At 36.0% G+C, this 25,931-nt stretch overlaps 2 protein-coding genes across 3 annotated transcripts in view; both read right to left on the bottom strand.

The window, feature by feature from the left end:
- LOC146530658 (uncharacterized) overlaps nucleotides 1–6,691 on the bottom strand; it is a 100,903-nt gene extending 94,212 nt beyond the window's left edge. For both annotated transcript variants that reach the window (XM_085199078.1, XM_085199077.1), the window contains exon 1: nucleotides 6,589–6,691. Coding sequence is in view for 1 of the 2 variants with exons in the window: in XM_085199077.1 (XP_085055203.1) it covers nucleotides 6,589–6,591 (3 nt within the window). In the remaining variant the exon portion in view is untranslated. The remainder of the gene's footprint in view (nucleotides 1–6,588) is intronic.
- Nucleotides 6,692–19,001: 12,310 nt separating this feature from the next.
- On the bottom strand, nucleotides 19,002–24,560 carry LOC146530657 (uncharacterized). Its single transcript, XM_085199498.1, has one exon. It carries the CDS (start codon nucleotides 24,558–24,560, stop codon nucleotides 19,002–19,004), a length of 5,559 nt encoding a protein of 1,852 aa, XP_085055624.1.
- Between the last annotated feature and the right edge of the window lie 1,371 nt (nucleotides 24,561–25,931).

The following is a 25,931-nucleotide window of genomic DNA, read 5'->3' as shown; positions in this document are numbered from 1 at the left end:
ATATTCTTCATCAGTGATACATCACAGATGATGATGACATTGCGTGGTGATGCCTCCAGAATTCGGCGGAAAATGCCAGCGGAGTGCATAGCACTAGGTTCCCAGGTTCCCTCTACCTACCCTACAATTGCCCACATTTGGTATCAAGTGTTTTTCTGAAATTCAAGCCTAGCTCAGTCATCCTTTCATCTGATACCTCACTTGGACTAGCGGCAAAATTTTGTATTGACACCAATTTTACCCCACTTTTCAGGCCATTATTTTTTAACATTTATACATAATTGTATAGTTTTCAGATTTTTTCCTGTACTAGTACTACATGTAGATGCTAGCTGCCAAATTTCATAATTCTAAGTTAACTGAAAGTACCTTATTAATTTGATTCACTTTATAGTGTCGAAATACATGTTTTTTACTATATAAATAGTCATATCTTTTTTTAAGGGCGCTTTTTCAGGAAATCAAGGGACTGTAGATCTTCATATAGTTCATATTCATATACTCATATGAATATCAACTCGATTTCTCCAAGCATTTCTGAGATAAAGGCACAGACAGACGGATGGACAAAAAATGATCTTATAAGAGTTTTTTTTTTCCTTAAAAGCTACAGAACCCTAAAATCTTAGGCATTGACTGCTAAACCTACTATTCAATTTTTTTCCGCCCCCGCATTGTCCTTTCCCCTCCACCTCGTCCCCGAGGCATGAAAATATGTCAAATTATACCCTCAAATTATAAAATAATAATGGCGGGACAAAAATGACCCAGCGGCAGTTCTAGGTAAATCTCATTTTTTTTCAAAAACTATGACTGCTATAAAATTATTTATATTTTTAATTAAATAAAGGTGTAAAATTGGTAATAGTAAAAAAATTTCATCTACATAAATTAACAAATAAAAAAGTTATATACAATCAACCTTGCGTTTGGGTCAAAAATGGGACGGCGGCGCTTCTAGTGTTAAACGATAAAAAATTATAGAAAACCTACATAATATAATATATTATTATTTTATTTATTAACTAGCCCTTGCCTGTAATTTTTTGTACGGAGACTTTAGTTCAGAAATAGTAGAAATTCCTAGAAAGTATTTTCTTAGGCTCTTCTTAAACTCTCTAACCCACACCAAAAATCAATTTCCTAGTCCAGTAGTCTCCTCTATTCATTTGTCTGTCACTCAGTGACGAAAGAGTTTTTTTATAGAATTTTTGAACCAAATGTTACCACTTGAATCTATATTGTGGTTTATAAACAACCATTTAATTAATTGATTGTGGTGTTTAATGCATATTTTCGTACATTTGTCCACATTACTATTTACTATTTGAGGTAAAATAATTCACATGTAAAACAACTATGAAATATTTGGTTATGTCCATGAAAGTAAGTACTTTTAATAAGTATAGGAATAATCTAGCAATAACTGAGATTGAAACACAAGTGAAAATAACTTTCTTTAATAGCTACCTTTGAAGTGGTTTTTTATATTTAGAAACAAATTTTATTAATATGTTATATAAAACAATAATTCCTCTATAAAATTACACTATAAGTACCTTATATAATCATAAAAAACACTACGCCAACTAGTAGCAACCGCAAGCTCATCTTACACCGGAAGTGACGTCAAATGATGTGACCCGGTCAAAAGACTTTAGGAAGGTTCCTTCAAAGCAGCAAAGCTCACAGTCTGTCGAATGAAATAATTTTTGCTTATATAGTTCTCTTTAATAGAATTTCTTTAGTTATTACGTTGAAAGATTTTTTTCTAATTTCTTGTATGTACCCCAAAATATGTCATTAAAAAAGAACTTCTTGTATAGGTATTTTACACAGTGATTAGTCTGTTCAAGCGCAGGTATAAAAAAACCCCAACTAGGAATTAAACCCATAACCAACTTTCATATAGTCAGATGCAAACTATGTATTTCAAAACAAATTGCTCAACTTTTGCAAATTAAGCATTTATGAACTACACATAGTTAAGAAGTTTTAATTTTACTAGATGCCTGTGGATTCGATCTCTGTTCCAAAGAATGTATATTATAATTTTCAATTTTGCTTCTCTTTATTTATTATGTCTTGTTTTTATTCTGAGATCACCTGTTATACTCTAATCTAGGGTAAAACACGGCGTTAAGTTACACCACGTAACATACTGTATCTAAATGATAATATAGCAAGAATTTGAAGATACATAGATAATATAAACTTGTTTGAATTAATATCGTAAGCGCAAGGTTGAGCTACATGCAATTTTTTATTTCTTTAATAGACAAACCGCGGGTTTGAATTCCGTCACTCAACACGTTCACGTCAACTCTACGTTCTGTAATATGTGAAAAAGTGTAAAGCTGTTATAAATAAAAAAAAGTGCCCGCTATTTATCTTAAAAGTCTCATATCATATCTGAACAAAATTCGAACGACACACGAAATGCTAATTCATCAGGCAACATTGACATAAAAACGTCGACTTTTCCTTATATTTGGATAAAAATGATATTAGATGTATTGAAAATACGCTTACAAATCGACTGTTCCAGGAAATGAAGGAATTTACAAAGAGGAAATAATGGGTTCATTACATTTTTGGAATTCCAAATGAAGACAATTTGCCTTTTCCTGGTGAAATGCCCTGTCAAATATATGTATGAGCTTTTTGTAATATTAGATTTTGTGGATTTGAGATATGAGAAAAACCTTTATATTTAACTAGTACTTTGCTCGCGGTTTCGTCTGCTTGGTGTACATTAATATATTTTATATATAAAAAATAACGGAATTGCCTAAATCGGAACGGGATATCCTAAAATTAGGTTCCCAGGTTCCCTCTGTCTACCTTACAATGTCCGGGATACACGTTAAGTTAGAAAAAACAACGTGGTTCAACATTTTCCGTCTATTTTTACTTACAAACGCTCTGTTGAGCCACTGTATTAGAGAAAACTGCATAAAAATTGTTACGTAAGTAAATTGAAAGATCTAAGCGTGATTTAGTATGAAGTGACTTATAATATATATTATGCAAACTTATAATGTTCCATAAACGTCATCGTTGAAAACGTCGTGGCGCAGTGGCTGCCCCACTATCTATAAACGCAATGGTTGTGGATTTGATCACCAAATAAAAAGTTTAAAAATATACATGTTATATATATATAACATGTATATATATATGTTATATAACATATATATATATGTTATATAAATATACTTATATTAAAGTAAGATCTGTCAAAGCAAAAAAAAAAAACAGTGTTACAAAAACTGTGCGATGCGTGAGGCACGGAGTGTTTTAACACTAGGTTGCCTCTGCTTATCTAGATATATGTAGGATAGGCTTCACCATATAGTGAAGCTTAAACAAACACTCTCTATATTAAACGACAGATCCCTAAGTGATATCTTCATTAGTTAATTGTCATTAAATTAGAGGTTTGAGTTGAGGTTAGGCTTAATCAATTAGTACATACTATTAGCTAATACATTATACAGTGTATATATGCATACGAGTAAAGACAACATTTCCTAGCGGCAATAAATAGAATAATTAAAAAAGTTTATCGGTTAAGAAAATAATATAAAATACCGGTCAAATGCGAGTCGGACGCGCATTGCGAGGGTTCCGTACCAATTTCAAGATGTTAATGGGAAGTATTTATAATGTATTCATAACAATTAAGAAACTTAAGTTGACGGACGTATGCACTAATAAAAATATTTCTTTATCCATGTAATGATTAAAATTTCAACCACGCACTTGTTTGATCTTTATTTAATCTTTCATGCATTAAGCTACTTTTAATGAAATAATTCTATGAACCTATTTAACCCAGCGTCATGGCGGTGACGGTGTCGGTGTTACACGGACTACAGAGTAGGTCTGTTCCAACGTAAATGGCAGACTACGCATATATGAAACTACTGGAATTCGTTTTTGGAATGTAGGGGAGTACTAAGAGAAGATTATTAAACGGGATTTTATGTCTTAGAGTCTACATAAACAAAGTTGCGGCCAACTATTATTTATATACTCATTTACTTTATTTTATTAAAGTGTTATATTGGGCTAATCAAAAACACAGTGCTTTAACTACACAAAACATTCATTAGTTATAAGAAAAAAAACATTGCTTAAAATATCTAAATTAAAATTCAACTCACGTCACTATAATCCTCATAGTAATTAATCAAATAGAATTTTGTTGAAGCACTAATGTGAGAGTAATTAAATGTTATTTCGCAGAAATAATAAAGAGCTTACTATAATATTCTTAATTTTAAAACATTTATCATTTTATCAGCTTATTTCTCTAAAATTCTATAATTACATATTTTAATGAATAACAGCCTTTGAACTATACGATTATTTTTTTAATATTATTTAAGTAAAGTAGGTACCTTGGGTAAAATTAAAAAAAACATGTTGGGATTTTATTTGTTTTTGCTAGCAAAAATTGTTGTATTTAATAAAAAAAAATATTCCGAATCTATTTTTCAATCTCGATCCCATGAGAATTTCAAAATAAAAAGTTGCACCATGACCTCTTCTTTATCCCATTAAAATCGGATTCAGCTGTTCTAGAGATTAGCCCCTACAGATATTTAAACATATACGGAACCTCTAATTTTGGTAGAAAGTGAGTTTTGTCCCATACATCAATAGGTTACTTTTGGTTACTCACTAAGGTAAGAGATATGTATATCAGGGATAATATATAATAAAAAAATATATTTTATTTATTATTTATATTCTAAAAATACCTAGGATTCATCTAAAAGACCGAATAAAGATAAATAAATAAATATTATATGAAATAAGTTACAAAAGTTATTATTATTTTTATCCGAAAAAATTCTCCAGGCAACACAATATAATCTTGATAAGTGTGCGCCTTTGAGTACTTCTGTTGTCCCTTACAGGCCCACGCTCAGTTTGGATAGGACTATTTCAAAAGGATATTCTAATAAAAACATGGTATATTTATATGTTTTTTTAATAAAATATAGTAAATCGTGATGGGCCAGTGGTAATTGTAATAACCAAATATCAGTATAAGAAGTAAGAATAATTAAAATATGGTTATTTTTTCATGAAAAACGTAAATTTTATAACTTTTTTGATAGTTAATTAACTTATATAAATAATCGATACAAGCTTTAATACAATTATTTTTATCAATACACTGCTTTGCGCTTTGCTTCTACACCAGAGTGAAGAAATAAATTTTAAATATTTCATTTTCTCTAGTGGAAATCGAACCCACAATCTATCGCGCTTACAGTCACTTTTTGGTCCCCTACTCCACGACAGGCCTCTGTCAAAGTTATACATTAAAATTGTATCGAATAACATGTAAAGTAAAATACCGAGTTTCTATTTATTTAGACATTAAGATACTTTGAGTGGGTGAAAGTTTAATATTCCGAAGGAAAGTAGATGCTCATTAATAATGTGTGCCAAAACTTTTGTCCCATTCAGTTTGCTCAAAAGCTGCTTAATTTTCAACAAAGAGAGGTCATCCTTTGAACTGTTTTTGGAAGTTATAATTTGTCGACTTATAATATTATACTAATTAATTTGTACCTTTGCATCTCATTAACGTGTTACTTCTGTTTTTCTTATTTTGTTCTTTCTGAATTTTACTTATATGTGTACATATTTTCATATTAATACATATTTCGATCATGATAGTTGTATATTTCTATTATGTAGAGACTGTTCTATTATAATATAATAAATTCACGATGATAATTAAAGTTTAGAGTTAAAAAAATAAATTTCTGTTAATTTAAATATTAAAATTTAGTAGAGACCTTGATACTCAAATAACAAAAGTCCGCATTGATTGCTTGTGTGGTTAAAAAATATTCAAAGCTTAAGGTCTAAACTTTTTCGGTTTTTAGGTTTTTATTATTAAAAGTAGGTTATGTATTATAAAAATGGGGGAGACAACGTTGCAGACCGAAAAATGTTTACGAAACTTGTCTTAATACTTTTTCTTATAAGGCAAGAAGCTATAAGTTTTAAAGTTCATATGTACTCATATGTACGTAAAGCTTAATATATAAAAACATGCCAGAGATGATAAATGTAAGTTAAATCATAGTTTTTGCTTCCACTAAAAAAGTATTGGAAAGGCAATACACCACAACGTTTTCCTTTTTTACCCAACCCAGTAATCAAGCGACGTTTGATTTTTATCAAACATGTTTCATATTTTTTAACTCTACAAAAAATATTAACACATAGATGACAGCTTTTTAAAAAAAAAATACACATAAACTTTTAGTTAGTTTTCCTTACTTTTTTGTAAGATTCCTTATATATAATATATGCATTGAAAAGTTTATGTGAGTATATAAAAAATTGGGGTATAAAAACAGCATATAAATATATTCACAAACAACCCAATAAACCATGTTATCAATAACCATAAAATCTTATTATCACTAAACTGAATATACCGACCGAACTCCGTAACAACATTATAAATCAAATTTCTCTTTTCCCACCGTATCTAGAAAAATCAACACTAATCACTTATTAAAATTAAAAAGAAAATAAAAACACTCCACTCACCATATAAATTGTATCACATTAGCAATCCTCAGTAACTGCGTTACCAAGATTTAAAACACTTTTTGCCGCGAACACTACTTCTAACGATAGGACCGTGCCTTTGAAACGGTAGATTCAAACTGAATATTCGCGCAGGCTCCATGTTACATCTAGAACGGGGAGATGGAAAGGTCAGTTTCAAAGTAAAACTCGTCCCTATATATGATGTAGAGAGGGTGAAAATTGTTCGTAGCGCTACGCCGTAGAGCTGCTACGATATAAATTATTTATTTAATTATAGATTTATAATTATTATATGTTCTTTTTTTGTTGTTTTTTGTTTTGTTCTTTTGCAATTTGTTATATTGTTTCTTATTTTTATTAATATGATTGTATAATATTAATAAATGAGTAAAAAGTTAATCGAGTGAAAAATTAACGCTTTGTTAGGAAAAGTTTTTAATTATCATAATAATAACATACGAGTATTTTCTTTTATTGTATACACAAAAGTATTATTGTTTTAAAAATGTATTCATTTCTTAGAAAACTTTAAGAAATCCGCTTTTTGTCTTAAATTCATTGAAATCACAATAGAGATAACTTTTTTGCCTCATGTAATACAAATATGTTCTATCCAATAGCTTACAGAATTCTAATTAATAAATAGGAAGGATAGAAAAAATCAGGTCGCCTCTTCCATGTATCTGGTAATTGTTTTTGGATAAAAAATTAAATCAAATCAGCTTCACACAGTATCCCGCACACAACAGGGTAGGCAGAGGGAATATAGAGTTAAGACACTCCGTTTCTCACTTTTCGCAGAATTGTAGAGGCATTGTGTGTTGAGTGGCGGAACTCAACGCCGCTCTTTCCCTCGACACCAGAGCAATAGAATATAAATTTAAAATAAATATATAATTTCCTTCAGTGGGGATCAAACCCACAACCAGTTACGTTTACAGTCACACTTTGTGCCCCTGTGCCACTACTGGACTCTGGTCTTTGGATATTTTTTACAAAAACCATTTCTATTTTTATTAGTCATGAATATATCGCTTTACTTAAAAATATAAGTTAAACATACATGTACGAGTATATTTATTACTTACAGCTTTTGTATCTAATATTATACTTTATCTCAATCTTTTTACACATGTAATTAAATTGTAACCAATCGCTGTCTGTATATAGACTTCTTTTATGTTTTTTTTATATTACAAATTGCTTTATTGTGCAATAAAAAGTATTTTGTTCAACTAAATAGCTACAAAATAACTGTTTAATTGCATCGGCAGGTTTTTAAAAATATTGTTATTAGAACAGGAAAGTAATTTAGATTACTAAATAGGTAATTGTATAATTCAAGCGAGCGAAGCCGCGAGCAGGTCGCTAGTATAAAAATATAGCTTTTAGGTTAATGGTTACTGTTGAATCAATTTATCTAAAATATTACTAAATGACGAACATTAATTTCATGATGGCGTACATTTAAATAAAACGAATACAAATGTATGTAAATAATGTTACTTTTATCGATAATTTTGCAATGTACTTTATATACACCTAGGTCCTGGGTTCCCTACCTTAGTTAAGTTTATTTATCAAATTGACATTCGCGATACCTTTATGACTATGTAAATCCTAAAAATTACATAGTCTAGTTATATGAAAATTATTCGATCGATAGAATGGCTTTATTTCATGGCTAAGAGCGAAGTAAATTTAAACATATCTATATTATTTCTTTCAAAACTGTATTTGCGTAACCTAACACCGAGACTTGTTAGTTAAAACGACTTGGTGGTGCAGCATGGTGCAGTACTTACTAAAATATCTCATAGTATGTAAATAGTTGTGAACTCGATAACTTAGATGAATAATTTAAATTATTCTAAGGCCAATTATCTACCAAGATAAAGTGAACCGTTTAGTTACTTAACACACCGAATATATAGAAAATTGATGAAAACTGTAGAGTGGAGTGCCTTAACTCTCGGTTTTCTGTCCCTGTCTAAGTATATGCGGAAGATATTAAAAGTTAAAACTATTATGTACACCGGACTAGTGCTCTTTAATGTAAATCTTGATAGATTTTAACTGCGCTACAATCAAGTCAATATAGGACAAGCGAGAACATAACCTATGACCTTTAGACTAGAATACGTAATTAGATTGCGTATTTCGCTATGTATTAATTTACTTCCGTTAGAATATCGTCTAAACTGGTGATTCATTATTTATTTATATATTGTTGAAATGAATTGGGCTCCAAAGCATTAGCATTGGCATTGGCATTGTGAATCATTTTTAACTCTGAGATCGATTTTGAGATGTCGTTTTCATAGTTCATCGTTATTAAAACCGTATCTCAAGTTTGAACTTTGAGTTGAGAGCATTAATACGGGTCTAAATGAAGGAGAACTGAAACTTATCTTAATAAATAAAGTACAAAAATAGCATCACTATTTTTAGTAGGGTAGGAAGAAGGAACCTAGTGTTAAGAAAATTCATTCCTCACTTTCAGCCTACTTTCAGAGACATTCATGTTGAGTGGCGTAACTCAGGGCTACTTTAGGGCATTTACATATTATTACGTATAAAATAACTAAGCAACCACCATTTATAAGCACATGTACATACATACATAAAAGCTTTATATATTATAGTATAATTTATAGTATCGGATTAACTCCTTTCTGTACCATTGAACTTATGGCAACCCTGCATAATTAATACTTGTCTTATCCGAATTAACCCTCGGGCGGAAGGACGGAAGTCAAGTTAAGTTGTGATGTTTGGTTTTAATTCGTATCTTGTACTTTGTGCTAACAAGACATACTATATGGAAATATATAGGCTAAAATGTATTAATTATATATAGAATAGTTTGCAAAGTGATTATGACTTTGAAGGTTTTGGGTTTGATAACCAAGGTAGTAGGATCATTATATAAAAAGTTTTATAAGAGTGGAGAGAAAGGAATTTAAGAATATTTTGTACGAGGAAACCATGTCGTTAGTTATAGGTGTATAATAAAAAATAAATTACGTCGTTCTTTTTCAAAGATTTTTATATTTTTTTAGTACATTTGCCAGTAATATAGTGTTTTTTTTCGCTACCCAAAGATAATTACTTAGAATTATCATCTGGCGAAAGACAATATAGTTGTTAGCATCTCTGTAGGGATATCAAATCCCGTTACGTTCAAATTTAAAAATTGGTATTCTAAATATTAAAAAAAAATCTAAATAAGACTTGGTACATCCGGTTGGGCTCTACGATGCAACAGCGAAACATACATATACACATACACCCATACAGACCTTCTCGAACCTATAAGATCCCTCTGCTATCGTCAGAGTTAAAAAATAATATACCTTATTATTATAAGATTAATGAAAATTAATAAATGTCTAGTATAAATTATTAAGGTCTTTATGGCGAAGTGGCACAACGCATACTGTAATCGCGATGATTGTTGATACGATTCCCACTCAGAGGAATGAAATATTTTTATTTTCTCGCTCTGGTAAGGATACAAAGCGCGACGTTCAGCTCCGCCACTAAACACAACAGAAGTGGAGAACAGAGTGTCTTAACACTATGTTTTTTCTGCCTACCTATATGCGGGATACAGCGTGAAAGTGATTAATTTTAATACTGTATACCTAAACTAAACTACCTTAGTCTATTTATAAAATTAATAATAAAATAGTAGAAATAAGTACAAAGTAATGATTTATATATTGCTCGATGGAAATAGACAACAGAAATTGGTTTGACCTTTTCTTTAATAAGCACGATAGGAATGTTTTACAAACTATAATAAAAGAGAAAGAAAATCTAAACAATGTTTTGTATTAGAAAGGATAGAATTATGTGAAACAATTTGAAATTAATTACGTTTAAGTGTATAATAATAATACTTAATTATTTTATTAATAGTAAATTGAGGCCCTTGTGGCTCAGTCAGCATCTGAACGTAAACGCGACAATTGTAAGTTCGATTCCCATCCATGAGAATTAATTATTTTCATTTATTTGCTTCGGCAACAAGATAAACGCGGTGTTGAATTCCGCCACTTAAGACATAATGTCACGAAAATTGCCCGAAAAGTGAATATAATATATAATATTAGGTTCCCTCTGCTTTAGTAGTTTTAGCGAAGAAATGGAAATGTAAACGTAAATAGATATTTTACTTCCTCGAGTGGGAATCGAACCCGCAACCATCACGTTACAGGTACATCCTAGTGTCGCTGCGAAACGATATTTCATCGTGAAGTTATTTACTTCAAGGTTTTTCAAGTCCACCCTGAAATATCACGTAGTCTGTTGATTAAGAGATCCCCAGCCTAGTACAACTACAAATGAGTCCTCGTATAAGGGCTTATAGTTTGGTTAGTTGTCATGTTGTTTATAATGCTACGTAACTACTAGTAGTGAGTTTGAGATATCTCTGGGGAAATTAATGTATTAGTTTCTATGTAATGTAAAAAACATATAATTAGATAATATTGGAGCTGGGGAACAAGCGTGCAAATGTGGCTGTGGGTCCAATTACCACATCAGGGAACAGAGTGTCTCGACACTGCGCTCTTTCTACCGTTTTCGGGTACAACGAAATTTTAGAAAATGCCATATATCACTCCACTAATACAGCATAGTAAGCAAAACCACAAACATAAACTGGTACAAAATTATTAACCTACATCTTAACTAACTTGTATAATATCTTGCGAAAATAATCAAATAATGTAAATTCATAACATCAACAGAATTTCTACGCAAATAGCGATTCTAATTAACAAGTTGAGACACCCTTATTCTGTGTATTTTACATATATATGCGAACACATACATATATTTATATACATTCATTGTATGTAAATCATTTGAATTAATTTTAACTGTTTATGTCAATCTTAAGTTAAGTTGTTTACTAGTTATATCACCATTTTGCTTAATTAAGTCTGAAAATGTATATTATTAAATTTAAGGCCACTCAGAAAGTGTTATCGTTAGTTAGAAAATATTAAATATTTCACTCCCCTGAGTGGGAATCGAACCCACATCTCACATGAGCTACAAACTGACCACAAAGTTGCTTAAAAATAATTAATTAATGTCAATAGCTCTTAAACGCTTGTAATTTAATTAGTGTTACAATGATTCCACAGAATGTTAAAACAGAATGAGGTTACGTCCTCAAGACAACACGTGGCTACCTGCCAGGTAGGAAAAGACAGGCTTATTCCATTTTTCCAATTTCATTATTGATTATTTAAAATGTCGGTCGATTTAAACATGAATATTAAATTAATTTCATAAGTTAAAGTAAGTATTATATTAGGTAAATATTTCATTTTAGACGTAATTGTTATGAGTTCGTTCGTTCGGTTGAAACACAGATAAAAATTTTCTTAATCGGGAAAACTAAATATTTTATATTAAAGGCAATATTTAAGACATAGCGTTGCATTACAAGGTAATAAAGCAAGGTTTGAACTCACAACCGCTGTCACGTTTACAGAAGACGCTCTACCACTGCGCTACGATGGCGTTTCACAAACCTACTACTACAACTCTTTACTAAGGTAAGTAATTGTATAGAAAACATAGTAAAAGTGACATTATCATGAAAAATTCTCATAATATTTTACATCCATTATCATAAATCACTTGCCCAAGGCGTTAAGAACAAAAGTCTCGGGAATCAAACAAATAGCGCCATTTCCCGTGATCTATCAAACGTTGAAGATTTTGTCAAGGAACACGCTCGGATAGGGCTATTGTTGAACCCCCTTTATTATAGAAGTGCTTTAAGGTCAAGATCATTATTATGTGGAATTTTCAAGGCTGAAATCATAATCGGTGGTAGTTTAATTCACAGTTCGGGTGTTATTTTTTCCTGAACACTTAAATATTTAGTGTATATTAATTATATATATTTATTTATTTATATTATTATTGTTATTAAATTCCTTATATTATAATTTAATGCACCACCCACCACCTTCTTTTTTATACAATTCCAACAACCAAAGGTTGCCTGGAAGAGATCGCTTCAAGCGATAAGGCCGCCTTATTGTACATGTTTTTGTTCATTTTGTATATAAATTGTGTAAAATTTTGTTGTTTTTGTGCAATAAAGGATATTGTATTGTATTGTATTGTATTGTAAATATTGTGGATCTTTAAATTATTGGTACCAGTCATACTTATTAAGTCTTTTCTTCAATAGTTTTGTTAATTCTGTTTTTTAGCTTCATAGCATACTGTTAAGACACACCAGGCCGAAGAAATGAAAACAATAATTAATTTCCTCGAGTGGGAATACAACCCACAACCTGTCACGTGTTTAACGTCACATGTTTTAACCACTGCGCCACTACTAGCTTTATACAATATTGTAAATAATATTTCCCCGCAGCCATCCCGACACGTTTTTAAGCTTCCATTTAAATATACGTTGCAGTTCGCTCATGCGTATTTAATAACAAGAACAAAACCGCATTCATATTTGTGAATAATTAACTTAACTTTTTTTTTTGCTTGTTATTATAACGTGTTTTAATAGGGCACTTTTAAATGTGCTTGTATTTTTAAAAGCTTTTATTTAACTTGCAATGTATGTATGTGGGTTCGGGTGAAATCTTAGAGCTCAATTTTGAAGTAGATATCGTCAACCGATTGAGCTGAAATTTTGTATACACGTTTACTTTGGAGGACAATGCACGATAAAATATGTGACGTCATTCTAAATGTAATATGGCGGACCATGCAAGATGGCGGAATTGTTAGTTTTAATGTACTTCTACAATATGGGTATTAAATGAAAGGACTCGTTGAGAGCAACTCGAAAAATAATGTGATGTCACTCTAAATCCCATAAGGAGGATATTGAAGATAGCCGAGTATCTATTTGGTCTACTTCTACAATATAGATATTAAATGAAATGGGTCGTTGACCGTAACTCTAAAAATAATGTGACGTTATACTAAATCCAATATGGCGGAACATCTAAGATGGCGGAATAGTTATTATTTATGCACTTCTGCAATATGGGTATCAAATGAAAGATCTTGCCGAGAACAATTAGAAAAATAATGTGACATCACTTGAAATCCAATAGAATTGACACGACTCAAGTTTTTTATGCTTTCATATAATGATAGGTATGTTCGTACGATTGAGCTGAAATTTTGTATACACGTTTGGTTTGGATGACAATGCACGATAAGGTTTGTGACTTCATTCTAAATACAATATGGCGGACCGTCCAGGATGGCGGAATAGTAATATTTCATGAACTTCTATAATATGGGTGTCAAATGAAAGGGCTTCTTAAGAACAACGTGAAAAATGATGTAACGTCATTCTAAATTCAATATGGCGGACCAGCCAAGATGGCGGAATCGTCATATTTAATGCACTTCTATTATATGGGTATGAAATGAAAGGGCTTGTTGAGAGTAACTCGAAAAATAGTGTAACGTCATTCTAAATCTAATATGGCGGACCATCCAAAGTAACAGAATAGTTATTTTGGATGGACTTGTACATTATGGATATCAAATGAAAGGGCTCATTGAGAGCAACTCGAAAATAAACTAACGTCATTCGAAGTGCAATATGGCGGACCATCCAAGATAGCCGAATAGTTAATTTTAGTCTACTTCTACAATATGGATATCTATTGAAAGGGCTCGTTGAGAGTAACTCGAAAAATGTGACGTTTTTCTAAATCCAATATGGCAGAACATCTAAGATGGCGGAATAGTTATTATTTATGCACAATTGCAATACGGGTATCAAATGAAAGGGCTTGCCGAGAATAATTAGAATAATAATATGACATCTAGTGTGAGAAACCTTCTTCCTCCTGGCATTAATCCCGGCTATTGCCAGGGTCTGCCTTCCTACTCAACCTACTCCACTTTGCGCGGTCTTTTGCGTCCCCGGTGGTTAGACCATTGGCTATCCATCACGATATCCAACCAGCGCTTCCTTGGGCTCCAGGAGGTCTCACTTCAGGAACTGATATAGCAAGGCACTTGCATCCGACATAGTTCTTAGACCGGCGCGTAACGTGGCCAAACCATCTCAGGTGGCGCTCTTGGAGCTTATCCGCTACGTCACGGACCCCACGACTACCTCGAACGAATGTGTTACGTATGCAGTCAGACCGCGTTACGCCGCCCATCCACCTCAGCATCTTCATTTCCGTGACGTGAAGCTCCTGAGTGTGCTGAGATAGTGCTGGCCAACATTCGCGACCGTATAAAAGAACCGGTCGCATGATGCTCTTGTATATCAGTCCCTTGAGCTTGGCGGTTTTCTTCGGTCACAGACCACACCAGTGACCTCCCGCCATTTGGCCCAGGCAGCACTTATCCGGCCATTGACATCGTGATCGATGCCTCCCGACTCGTGCATAACGGATCCAAGGTACCTGAGCTTTTCTGACTTAACGGCTGGCTCAGGACCTATAAGGATCGTGCTCGAGTCCGGGCTCCCGCAGGCCATGTACTCGGTCTTCGACACATTTAATTTAAGACCGCTGTTCTCAAGCGTACCCTTCCAGAGGTTCACTTTACGCTCCAGCGTCAGTCGGTTCTCGTCAATGAGTGCTATGTCGTCGGCATACATCATCAGCCATGGAGGCTACACTACATTGAATAAGAACGGACTAAGATTCGAGCCCTGGTGAACCCCCACTGTAATCGGGAAGGGTCTAGTGTCGCCAACAGCATTCCTAACCATAGAAGCGGAATCGTGGTACATGTCTCTAGTGTGAGAAACCTAGCCAGTGGTAACTAAAAAGTAAAAAATAAATTATAAGAAAAAATCATTTTTTGAAAAAGCTTTTATTTAAATGCTCTAAAAGGAAGAAAATTTAACTTTTATTTAACTTTACTTTAATTAACTTTTATGATCATATAAATTGTGTACAATGAGGTTATGAGTTGATAGTTATAATTTAAAAGACAAATTTTATTTTCTTCCTTTTAGAGCATTTAAATAAAAGCTTTTTCAAAAAATGATTTTTTCTTATAATTTATATTATAATGGGACTAACAGATTTAATGATGAAAAAAATAGAGTTTAGTTTGAAAAAAAGAGATTTAATGTTTTTATTTTCTCGCTTTAGTAACAAGGTAAAGGGTGGCGTTGAGTTACGCAATTTCTCAAAAATACGTAAGGCTTTAAGCATTCAACAGAAAATGAGGAAAAGAAGTGTCTTATTCCCTGTGTGCACACGCACAGCGTGAGGATTAACGCCCGATGTTAATAATGTATCTCCTATCTCCAGTTAAAATCAATCTTGGATTGTTCGACATATCTATCCAATCTCTAACCTGCATGCCAATGAAAATGAAGTATTTCGATAGGTTATTGGCAAGCTAAACTCAAAAAATGGATTGATATTTCAATCTATGGTTGTTATTTATGGATTAGGATTGATTATTAACATCGGGCGTAAGAATATACTTAGATATCACTCTATCCGATATTTCTCCGTTTATGTCTCCGTTTCTCTCTTATACAAGAAACATTTTATATGAGATGGAGTACTTTTTTTTAATCAATTTCGGTAAATATCTATACCTATGATAATGTGTTTTATTTTGTGAGTATGTGACATTCCATGGAAAATTGGAGCACTATTTACAACGGCCTTGGAAATATAAAAAAAATATATATAAAATTAATTTATAATTGAGATATATGACAAAGCTAACAAATCTTATTAATACGAATAGAACATTAACAATACAATATTGCTGTTTAATTGATTCATACTCGCATACAGGCATACGTTGCAGAGACAGGAGTGCTACAAGCACATGACAGGTAATATGTCTTGGAACCAAGGAATGGCTATTGAACTAGCCGAGATAGATGGCTTTCTGACAAAATGGTAGCAAGTTTGATACCCAATAAGATATAGGCTGTATTTTGAATTGTGACAAGCAGTTCTTCATTTTCTAAATTTTAGAGACATCGCGAGTAGATTCACGTAACTCAACGCTGGATGCGTCTACCATAGCATAGAAATGAAAATAAAATAAATATAACAATTCCCCCAACTGCGGATCGAGGAAATGAAAACATTAAATATTTTATTCCTCCTAGTAGAGATCGAACCCTTCGAACATTCGTCGCATTTACAGCTGCACGCTTGTCCCTCTACGCCACGACGGTCTTTAATAATAATAATAATATAATAAAATATTATTATTAGTCAGCACTTTGTATATTGCAAAGGATTAATCTAACCTGATTAGGTAAAGCTTAGCTTATGCTGTAGTAGTAAAACAATTACTGATTATACTGTGTATAAACATTTTAACAATAATAATAGATAAATTCAAAGTAAAACTCAAAATGAATAATTAATATTCATCAGACAAATATTAGTTATGGGTTGAAATCGAACCTACGGACTGTGTAAGAGCAATTTTGAAATACTAACCGATAAATGAACCTAAATATTTAAGCAGACAGAGGGATTCTAGTGTCAAGACACTCTGTTTCCCACTTTCTGCCGTCGACAGTTAGTTCAGTTACGACGCCATTGCTCGCTAGTCCCTGTTGTTTTAGCACATTAAATAACTTTAATTAATACTATAAGCTAATTGCGATAATCGTCAACATCTTATTGAAGCTCTCAAATGAGGTTAATCGTGCGAATTAAATTAATTAAATGGATCAATTGTTGTAGTTGAGCTGAGATAGTGTAAATAATAATGGGTTCAATATTAGTTATGTTATTTTTTTTCTCAAGTTAGAATTTACTTAAAATGTATGTTAGGGATTACTAGATATATTTACTAGATATATATGAAAGAAAAATATTTATTTTCCAAACATTTTGAATTTAGTATAATTGATTTCATTTTCTTACATTGTCATTATCTTGTCGGTAGGCAGGATGGACACTATGTGCCTAGTGTCAAGGCACTCCCTTTCCACTAAGACATTTCCATTTCCCATATTACGCGGAATTCTAGAGGCATGGTATGATGAACATCGAAACTCAACGCCGCGCTTCGCCTCGTTACCAGTTACCTAATTCGCACTTTATATGAACAGATCCAGCTACCTCTAGTATTCATTCTAATAATATTTGAATCCAAAACTACCACCTCCAGTTACCTGACAACAATCATCGATGATGTATATGAAAAAATATTACTTCTAAAATATTAATATTACAAAAAAAACAAAGAAAAATATACTCTACTGTACCGGACGGGCGGAACTCAAGTGAATGAGCCGCTGACGCCCTGCACACTATAGGTTCCAGATCATGGGAACACGGAGTATGCTGAGACCCCAAGACGTTCTTGTGAGTCGTTCTTGTGAGACGTTCTTGTGAGTCGTTCTTGTGAGACGTTCTTGTGAGACGTTCTTGTGAGACGTTCTTGTGAGACGTTCTTGGGAGTCCTTCTTGTGAGACGTTCTTGTGAGTCCTTCTTGTGAGACGTTCTTGCGAGACGTTCTTGCTATACATTGAAACAAGATACTGAAACAGGATGTTGAAACAGGATATTGAAACAAGATGTTGATCACTGTATAACGGTCGGTGACTGTCGGCTCTATTCGTGTCTTGTTCCGATTCTATCTTCTTCCTGTTGTGCTCACCGTTGATTGCCGACTGTCTCTGTCTCGCCCGACGCGCACCTCCGTTGCGCGGAGCTAAACGGTAACGAGAGCCGCGAGCCACCGAGCCGTTTTATCTTTATTTACAACAATATTTTTACTATGATTATCACACATTTACATTTATATTTTAATAACTAAAAATCGGATGTTTTTACAATTTATACATATTAAAAGAACATAAAAATATCTATCTATCTATGTATAAAACATTATACTATTTAAGTATTATCTATTATTAAATTACGAAAAATGCTGTTACGATGACGAATTTTACATGAGTTTTTACAATGAAAATTCTCTCTAAAATTAATTACACACATTAGGAATATACAAATCTGTTATTTTGTTACAGAAAACTATGACAAACAATAATTAATAATAAAATTTACTATACGGAAGTTACTATTATATAAAAAGCGATTAATGCGGCAAATCATAGTACAACTATACAAATAAGATATAAAGTCGAAAATTATTATCTAAAACGGAACCCAAATCTATTTATATTTATTATTTAATGTAATTACTTATTTACAAAGGAAAAAACACTATTAATTTAGAAAAGACACTAATAATAACATTCAAAATTACGAGAGTGGTATGACGTCACTTTTTGCCAAACTAAACAGTCTCTAACATGTTGTGACGAGTTCACAGCCGATGATGCGCGTCGGTTGTCGCGAACATTTCTCCCGCCGTGCAGAATCAGGTCTCGATGTGATGCTGCATCTTTCCCGCGGTGAGCGACGACGTCTTCTTACTTTGGAAGCGGAACGAGTTTTTTGGTTGGCCTTTTCAGAAGACCACCCTTAGTGCGTACTTCAACTATTCGCACTTGTCCATCTGCACCTGGATATACTTTTTCTATGCGTCCTCTTGGCCACGTATTTCTTGGAAGTTGTGAGTCGGCTATAAGTACCGGGTCACCTATTTCATAAGTAGGGCCTCGACCATGAGGCTCCCGCCGGTGTTGAAGTTCAGGGAGATATTCGCGAACCCAGCGTCTCCAAAACATGTCCGCTAATATCTGTGAGCGTCTCCACTGCTTTTTGCTATCGATGTCGTCCTCACTAAATGTGCCAGGTACAGGTAGACGAGCTGAACCCCCAAGTAAAAAGTGATTGGGTGTTATAGATTCTTCGTCGTCATTGTTTACAGAAACATGTGTGAGGGGACGACTATTCACAGTATATTCTACTTCGCAGAGTAATGTAGCCAAAATTTCTTCTCGGGGGTATCTCTCACGAAGAATAGTGTATAGAGCTGTTTTCACGCAGCGAACAAGACGTTCCCATGCGCCTCCCATGAATGGTGCAGATGGTGTTATGAAACGCCATGCGATGCCTCGACGACTGGCTTCTTCTTTGAATGCTTCTCGAAGTTCTTTGTCTGCTCCATGCATGTTTGTACCATTATCTGAGTAAATTTCGGAAGGACATCCTCGACGTGCAGCGAATCTTCGCAATGCAAGTATGGCAGAGTCTGCGCTTAGGCTGGCGGCGATTTCCAGGTGAACTGCTCTAGTGGTAAGACACGTGAAGAGTGCGACGTAACGTTTCACGTGTTGTCTGCCGACGACTACTGTGAGAGGGCCAAAATAATCTAAGCCGGTGTATGTAAATGGTCTTCGATGATGAGCGAGACGGGATTTAGGATGATCACCCGTAGAAGGCTGTGGGGGTTGTGCCTTGCGAATACGACACTTGAGGCACTGATGAACTATCCTTTTCACGGTGGGACGAAGACGAATTACCCAAAAATGTTGACGTACTTCATTTACTATTATTTCGGTGCTGCTGTGGTGAAGACAACGGTGGGTCCAATCAATATATAACTGTGTGATGTAGTTATCTCCATCTAAGACTTGTGGTTTCTTTGTTTCGTCTTTTATTCCCTCGGCGGCGGCTATACGGCTGCGAAGAACGACAATGTCATCTCGGAGTTCTACAGGTAATGAATGAAGGCGACTTTGTTTGGCAATAGTCCTGTTGTATCTTAAGTCTGTGATATCTTCATTGAAAGATTCTTCTTGAGAGGTTCGGATGAGAAGATTTTCTGCTTTTGTAATGTACTTCGAATCCAATATCAGAAAATTGTTGGAGTCCATAGATTTCTTGCTATGTAGAGTAGTAGATTTCTTTTGCAATGTTTCTCTTCGTTTGTTCCACGTAGGATCTGATTCCATATTTCTACGTGTTCGCTTATAAAAGATCTTCTCTTTTTTATTTCTGCAAATATCTAAAAATTGCAAGACTCTAGCTGTGGCACGAAGTAATCGCTCCCATTTTGAGAAGCGTTGTGGATCAGGAATTGCTTCACGTAATTTTGTCTTCAGCTGGAGTTCTTTAACGGTAAAAGTATGTTCTTCACCAGTATTGTTTGACACGACCGGTTTTTCGATAGGCCAGGTACTCGGATTTTCTTTCAAGAAGGCAGGCCCGTGATACCATTCATGATCAGCTCCAAAATCAGATGGTACTTCTCTGGTGGCTATATCGGCGACATTGAGCTTAGAAGGTACCCAACGCCATTCTTCAACTTTGGTATATTCTTCAATGGCTGCTAGTCTATGTGCGACAAATGGCTTATAAGACCTGGCTCCATTTCTTATCCACGTCAGAACTGTCTTACTGTCTGTCCAAAAGATTTTGCATTCCGGCGCGATACGATGTTCTTTTATGACAGCTTCTGCTATGCGAACTCCCATGACGGCTGCTTGTAGTTCTAAACGAGGAATTGACATAACCTTGAGCGGGGCTACTTTCGCTTTAGCCATGATCATGTTGACTTGGACTTTTCCATCCGGAGCAACCACCCTCCAGTAGGCAGCTGCTGCGTAGGCTGTTTCACTGGCGTCGCTGAATATATGTAGTTGTACAGATGTGGCATCACTATAACCAGAGTAGCATCGAGGTAAGCTCACATTTTTCAGTTTCTGAAGGTGTAGCATCCATTCTGCCCACTGCTTGGAAAGATCTTCATCCAGATGTTGATCCCAATCTATAATTCTTCGCCATGATTCCTGGAGAATTTGCTTAGCCCGAATAGTAACCGGTGAGGCGAAACCAAGAGGGTCATAGAGTGACATAACTATCTTCAGAGCTTCTCTCTTCGTAGGAGTTGTTTTATTTAATAAACTGGGCGGTAATCTTGCCAGTTTTAGATTGAATCGTAATTCATCGGTTGACGGTCTCCACATTAAACCCAAAATCTTTTCTTCTTTGGTACCCAGGTTAATAGTTTCTGTCATGTTTGATTGTGTTTCAAGTTCATTTATTATTTTTGGGATATTTGAAACCCACTTGCAGAGTTTGAAACAAGCTTCTCCGTGGATATGTTGGACCTTCTTGGAAGTTTCTATAGCTTCTTCTATACTTCGGAAACTGTCTAGGTAGTCATCCATATAGTGGTTGTGGATGATAGCTTCCACTGCTTCTGGATGCGTGTCGATGTACCTTTTTGCGTTCCAATCTTTAGCGAATATCGCGGTGCATGGTGAACTCGCAGCTCCAAATATAAGCGACGTCATGCGATATTCTTCAGGAGTTCCCTCCCGCCGGTGTCCTCTCCACAGGTAGCGAAGGGCATCCCTATCTTGAGGTCTTACTTTGACTTGCATAAACATTTCGGCTATGTCGGCTGATACAGCGAAAGCATGACGGCGAAATCTCATCATGACTCCAGGAAGCGATTGAAGAAGGTCTGGTCCAGTCAAGAGGAAATCGTTTAGTGACATACCTTTGGTTTTAGCAGCGGCGTCGTGAACAATGCGAAGCTTCTCTGGTTTAGCCGGGTTTTGCACGTCGAAGTGTGGCAGGTACCATGTTCTGCCTGGAGAGATACTTTTAGGTGCCACCTCAGCGTAGCCCTTCTGGACGAGTGATTCCATTTGTTCGGTGTATCTCCTTTTCAGTTCAGGATCACGATCAATTTTTCTCTCTATTGATATGAGCCTCTTCAGCGCCGACTCATAATTATTAACCATGATGCTGTTCTCTGCTTTCCATAAAAGTGCGGTTTCAATGTGTCCATCTTGTAAACGGTGTATATTTTTCTTCAAAATGTTTTCAGCCTTTATTTCTGGATCAGAGTCTGGCCGACGCGGATTAATGATAAGAGATTCCAAGGCAAAGTAATCTCTCAGTTGTTCATCCATTCTATCTTCAATAGCAGTAACTTGATTGACGAAATGGATTTTCTGACCCAATGTCCTATTGTGCGCACCATGGAGCACCCATCCGAGCGACGTCAGTGAAGCGATTGGTTGGTTCTTCGGTCCTATACGGACATCTTCGGCGAGTAGTAAATTCCAATTGTCTTGACCAATTAGAATTTTAGGCGTGGCTGAGTCGTAGGTGAGCTGGTTCTTCAAATCTATTAGATGATCGCAGGCAGCTAAGTCTTCTTCACGAATTGTTTGCGGGGAAAGATTAAGATGCGGAACGGTACGAGCTGTAAAGCTAATCTTCTTTTTCTGTGAATTAGCAAGTGTCACGGTAACACGCCTTGATCCCGGCGTTTCAATAACTATATCCCCGATTGCTTCCATCTTTAAAGGATCCAGCCGTCCCTCAGCACCGACTTCCTTTGCCAAAGCTTCATCTATGAGAGATACAGTTGATCCGTCGTCTAATAGAGCGTATGCGGAGGTTTCTCCCGCCGGTCCATGAACTCTGACTGGTATGATTTTAAGATAAGCATGCGCCTTTGACGGTACCCATGCGTTGGCCACGGTTTCCTTTTCTTCTTGTTGATTTCGAATTTCTGATTTCTCCTTTTTATCATAGTGTAGTAATCGATGATGAGTACCGATGCATCCCTTAATATTGCACTTCTGTGGTTTACAGGAATGTCCTGATTGTCGGAACCGCAGGCATCTGAAGCACAGTCGGTGTTCTTTGGCGAGTTCCCATCTTTTATCTGAGTTGGCATCTTGAAATTTCTTGCAGCTAATACTGTGATGACCTTCTTTGTTACAAATTTTGCACGTACTTTTCACCATTCCATGAAATCTATTAGTTTTCCTTTCTTCGGTAGTATTGTGCGTTCTATGTATCACACGACGAGTAGGCTCTGAGTGCGGGATCTCTGTTGAATAAGGTGTGCGACATGCTGCTTGTTTGGTGAGAAACTCGCTGAAGTGCGTCAGGTCTGGTTTGAATATAGATGCTTGTTCCTCGTACCACCTGGTACATAACGACGATGGTAGCTTTTCACGAAGGGCCCTCGTTATATCTGGCGCAGTGATAAAGTTGTGTAAATCGAGGGCGCGAAACAGATTGACACTGCTTCTTACCTTACTGGCGAATGCATGTATCTCCTTTGGATTGTCAGCACAACGAGGTAGAGATCGAAGCTTGTCATATTCACTATATGCGATTGCATCTGGACGACCGAAATTCATTTCAAGCTCTTCTATGATGGCATCCGGTTTTGAATGAGCTATGAGTTGTGTGTCGACGACTTCCAATGCTTTTCCAGTTAGGCTTCTTCGAATTCTGGCTGTATTTTCAACTTCATTGAAGTATCCCTTAGTGTTTTCATATATGGCCCTGTATGATAGCCATTCATTTAACACTCCACTATATGTAGGAAGATCCATGATGACTTTGGACGCGACGGGAAAATTGTATGACGATGATGGAGGTAACATTGTAGGTTTAGGTACCTCTGTTTTCATACACAACGATGTAGGAGCGGTTTCGGCTTTTTCGCATCTTTTCTTCAAATTTTCTATTTCCTTTTTTAGCTCCTCTATTTCCTTTGTTGAATCTCTCTGTATTGCTTGTTGATTTTCGGAATTGTTGCCGATATTCGGATGTTGAGGCATTCTATAGCATGACGGCACTGGATGTGGTTGCCTCGGAACATCTGCACATGGTGTAAGTGATTTTTGTACGATTTGTGCATTATCTTCAATCCAGGAGCTAACGTAGTCGGTTTTCGATATATTATCTTCCTGGGATTCTGAACTATCTGATTCAGCATCTTCCAGAGCTATTTGCGCGAGTTCAAGCTTGATGCGAAGTATTTCTTCACGAGCATTTCTTGCTCTACGTCTGGATTTCGTAGACTTCTTCGAGTTTGCACGTTTCGAAGTTGTCGACTTTATTTGTGTGCCTTCAAATTGTTCCTCCTTGTTAATTGAAATAATTCTTGAGTCTTCCTTTTCGTCACTTGGTACTATTAAGTTCTTTTCTATTTCGGAATCCTCTTGTGTATTCGTAGGCGGGTGTGTCACCTCTGTGTGACTAGATGAAGGGTCGGCTTCATATCTCAATCCCTCGGATCGACCTCTTGATCTTGTGATAGGCATCTTAGTAAAAACCTACGATAATTGGTAAAACTCACCAAGACGAAACGATAATACTCGAAGGCGGATGCACGAAGATTCTCGGAGACGAACGACGACACTCGAAGGCGGAAGCACGAAGATTCTCGGAGACGAACGACGACACACGAAGGCGGATGTCGGAGGATGATGCACGAACACTCACGAAGACTTACGATAATACTCGAAGGCGGATGCACGAACACTCACGACGTGACTTACGGCGCGATAGATGTCAGCGCAGTAGCGAGCACGACAGTCAATGCGGACGCCAACGGAGGCGGCGGAGAGCGCAGCGGAGAGCGCTATGTGACGGAGAACACTGCGCGACGGAGAGCACTGCGCGATGTAGTACGATAATACTCGAAGGCGGATGCACGAAGGTTCTCGAACACTCACGATAACACTCGAAGGCGGATGTCAGAGGCTGATGCACGAACACTCACGAAGACTCACGATAACACTCGAAGGCGGATGTCAGAGGCTGATGCACGAACACTCACGAAGACTACAGGCGAGTAAGGCGACTTCAGCACAGTTGCGAGCGCGACAGTCAATACGGAATATACTGCGCGATGGAGCACGGCGCGACGGAGAGCACTACGCGATGGAGCACTTACGAAGACTCACGAAGGCGGATGCACAAAACACTCACGACGTGACGGGATATGTGACGTCAGCGCAGTTGCGAGCGCGACAGTCGATACGGATGCGAAACGCGACGGCGAATGCGTTTGCGAGCGCGACGGAAAACACTGCGCGATAGAGTACTGCGCGACGGAGCACTTGCGCGACGGAGCACTGCGATAACTTGCACGATGACGGATGATGCTTCAGCTTCGGTGAGGAGTCCCCAGATCCAGCTCGAAGGACCAGCACGTTGTACCGGACGGGCGGAACTCAAGTGAATGAGCCGCTGACGCCCTGCACACTATAGGTTCCAGATCATGGGAACACGGAGTATGCTGAGACCCCAAGACGTTCTTGTGAGTCGTTCTTGTGAGACGTTCTTGTGAGTCGTTCTTGTGAGACGTTCTTGTGAGACGTTCTTGTGAGACGTTCTTGTGAGACGTTCTTGGGAGTCCTTCTTGTGAGACGTTCTTGTGAGTCCTTCTTGTGAGACGTTCTTGCGAGACGTTCTTGCTATACATTGAAACAAGATACTGAAACAGGATGTTGAAACAGGATATTGAAACAAGATGTTGATCACTGTATAACGGTCGGTGACTGTCGGCTCTATTCGTGTCTTGTTCCGATTCTATCTTCTTCCTGTTGTGCTCACCGTTGATTGCCGACTGTCTCTGTCTCGCCCGACGCGCACCTCCGTTGCGCGGAGCTAAACGGTAACGAGAGCCG

This window comes from Heliconius melpomene, chromosome 16, assembly GCF_056956725.1.
Source record: "Heliconius melpomene rosina isolate 202511_hmr_F chromosome 16, ASM5695672v1, whole genome shotgun sequence".
Lineage (NCBI taxonomy): Eukaryota > Metazoa > Arthropoda > Insecta > Lepidoptera > Nymphalidae > Heliconius > Heliconius melpomene.
Note: the sequence above shows the minus strand (reverse complement) of the source record. Positions and strands in the feature narration are given on the sequence as shown.

Bases quoted from the DNA above. Each gene is read 5' to 3' on its own strand.
- LOC146530657 (XM_085199498.1), bottom strand. From the start codon at position 24,560: ATGCCTATCACAAGATCAAGAGGTCGATCCGAGGGATTGAGATATGAA.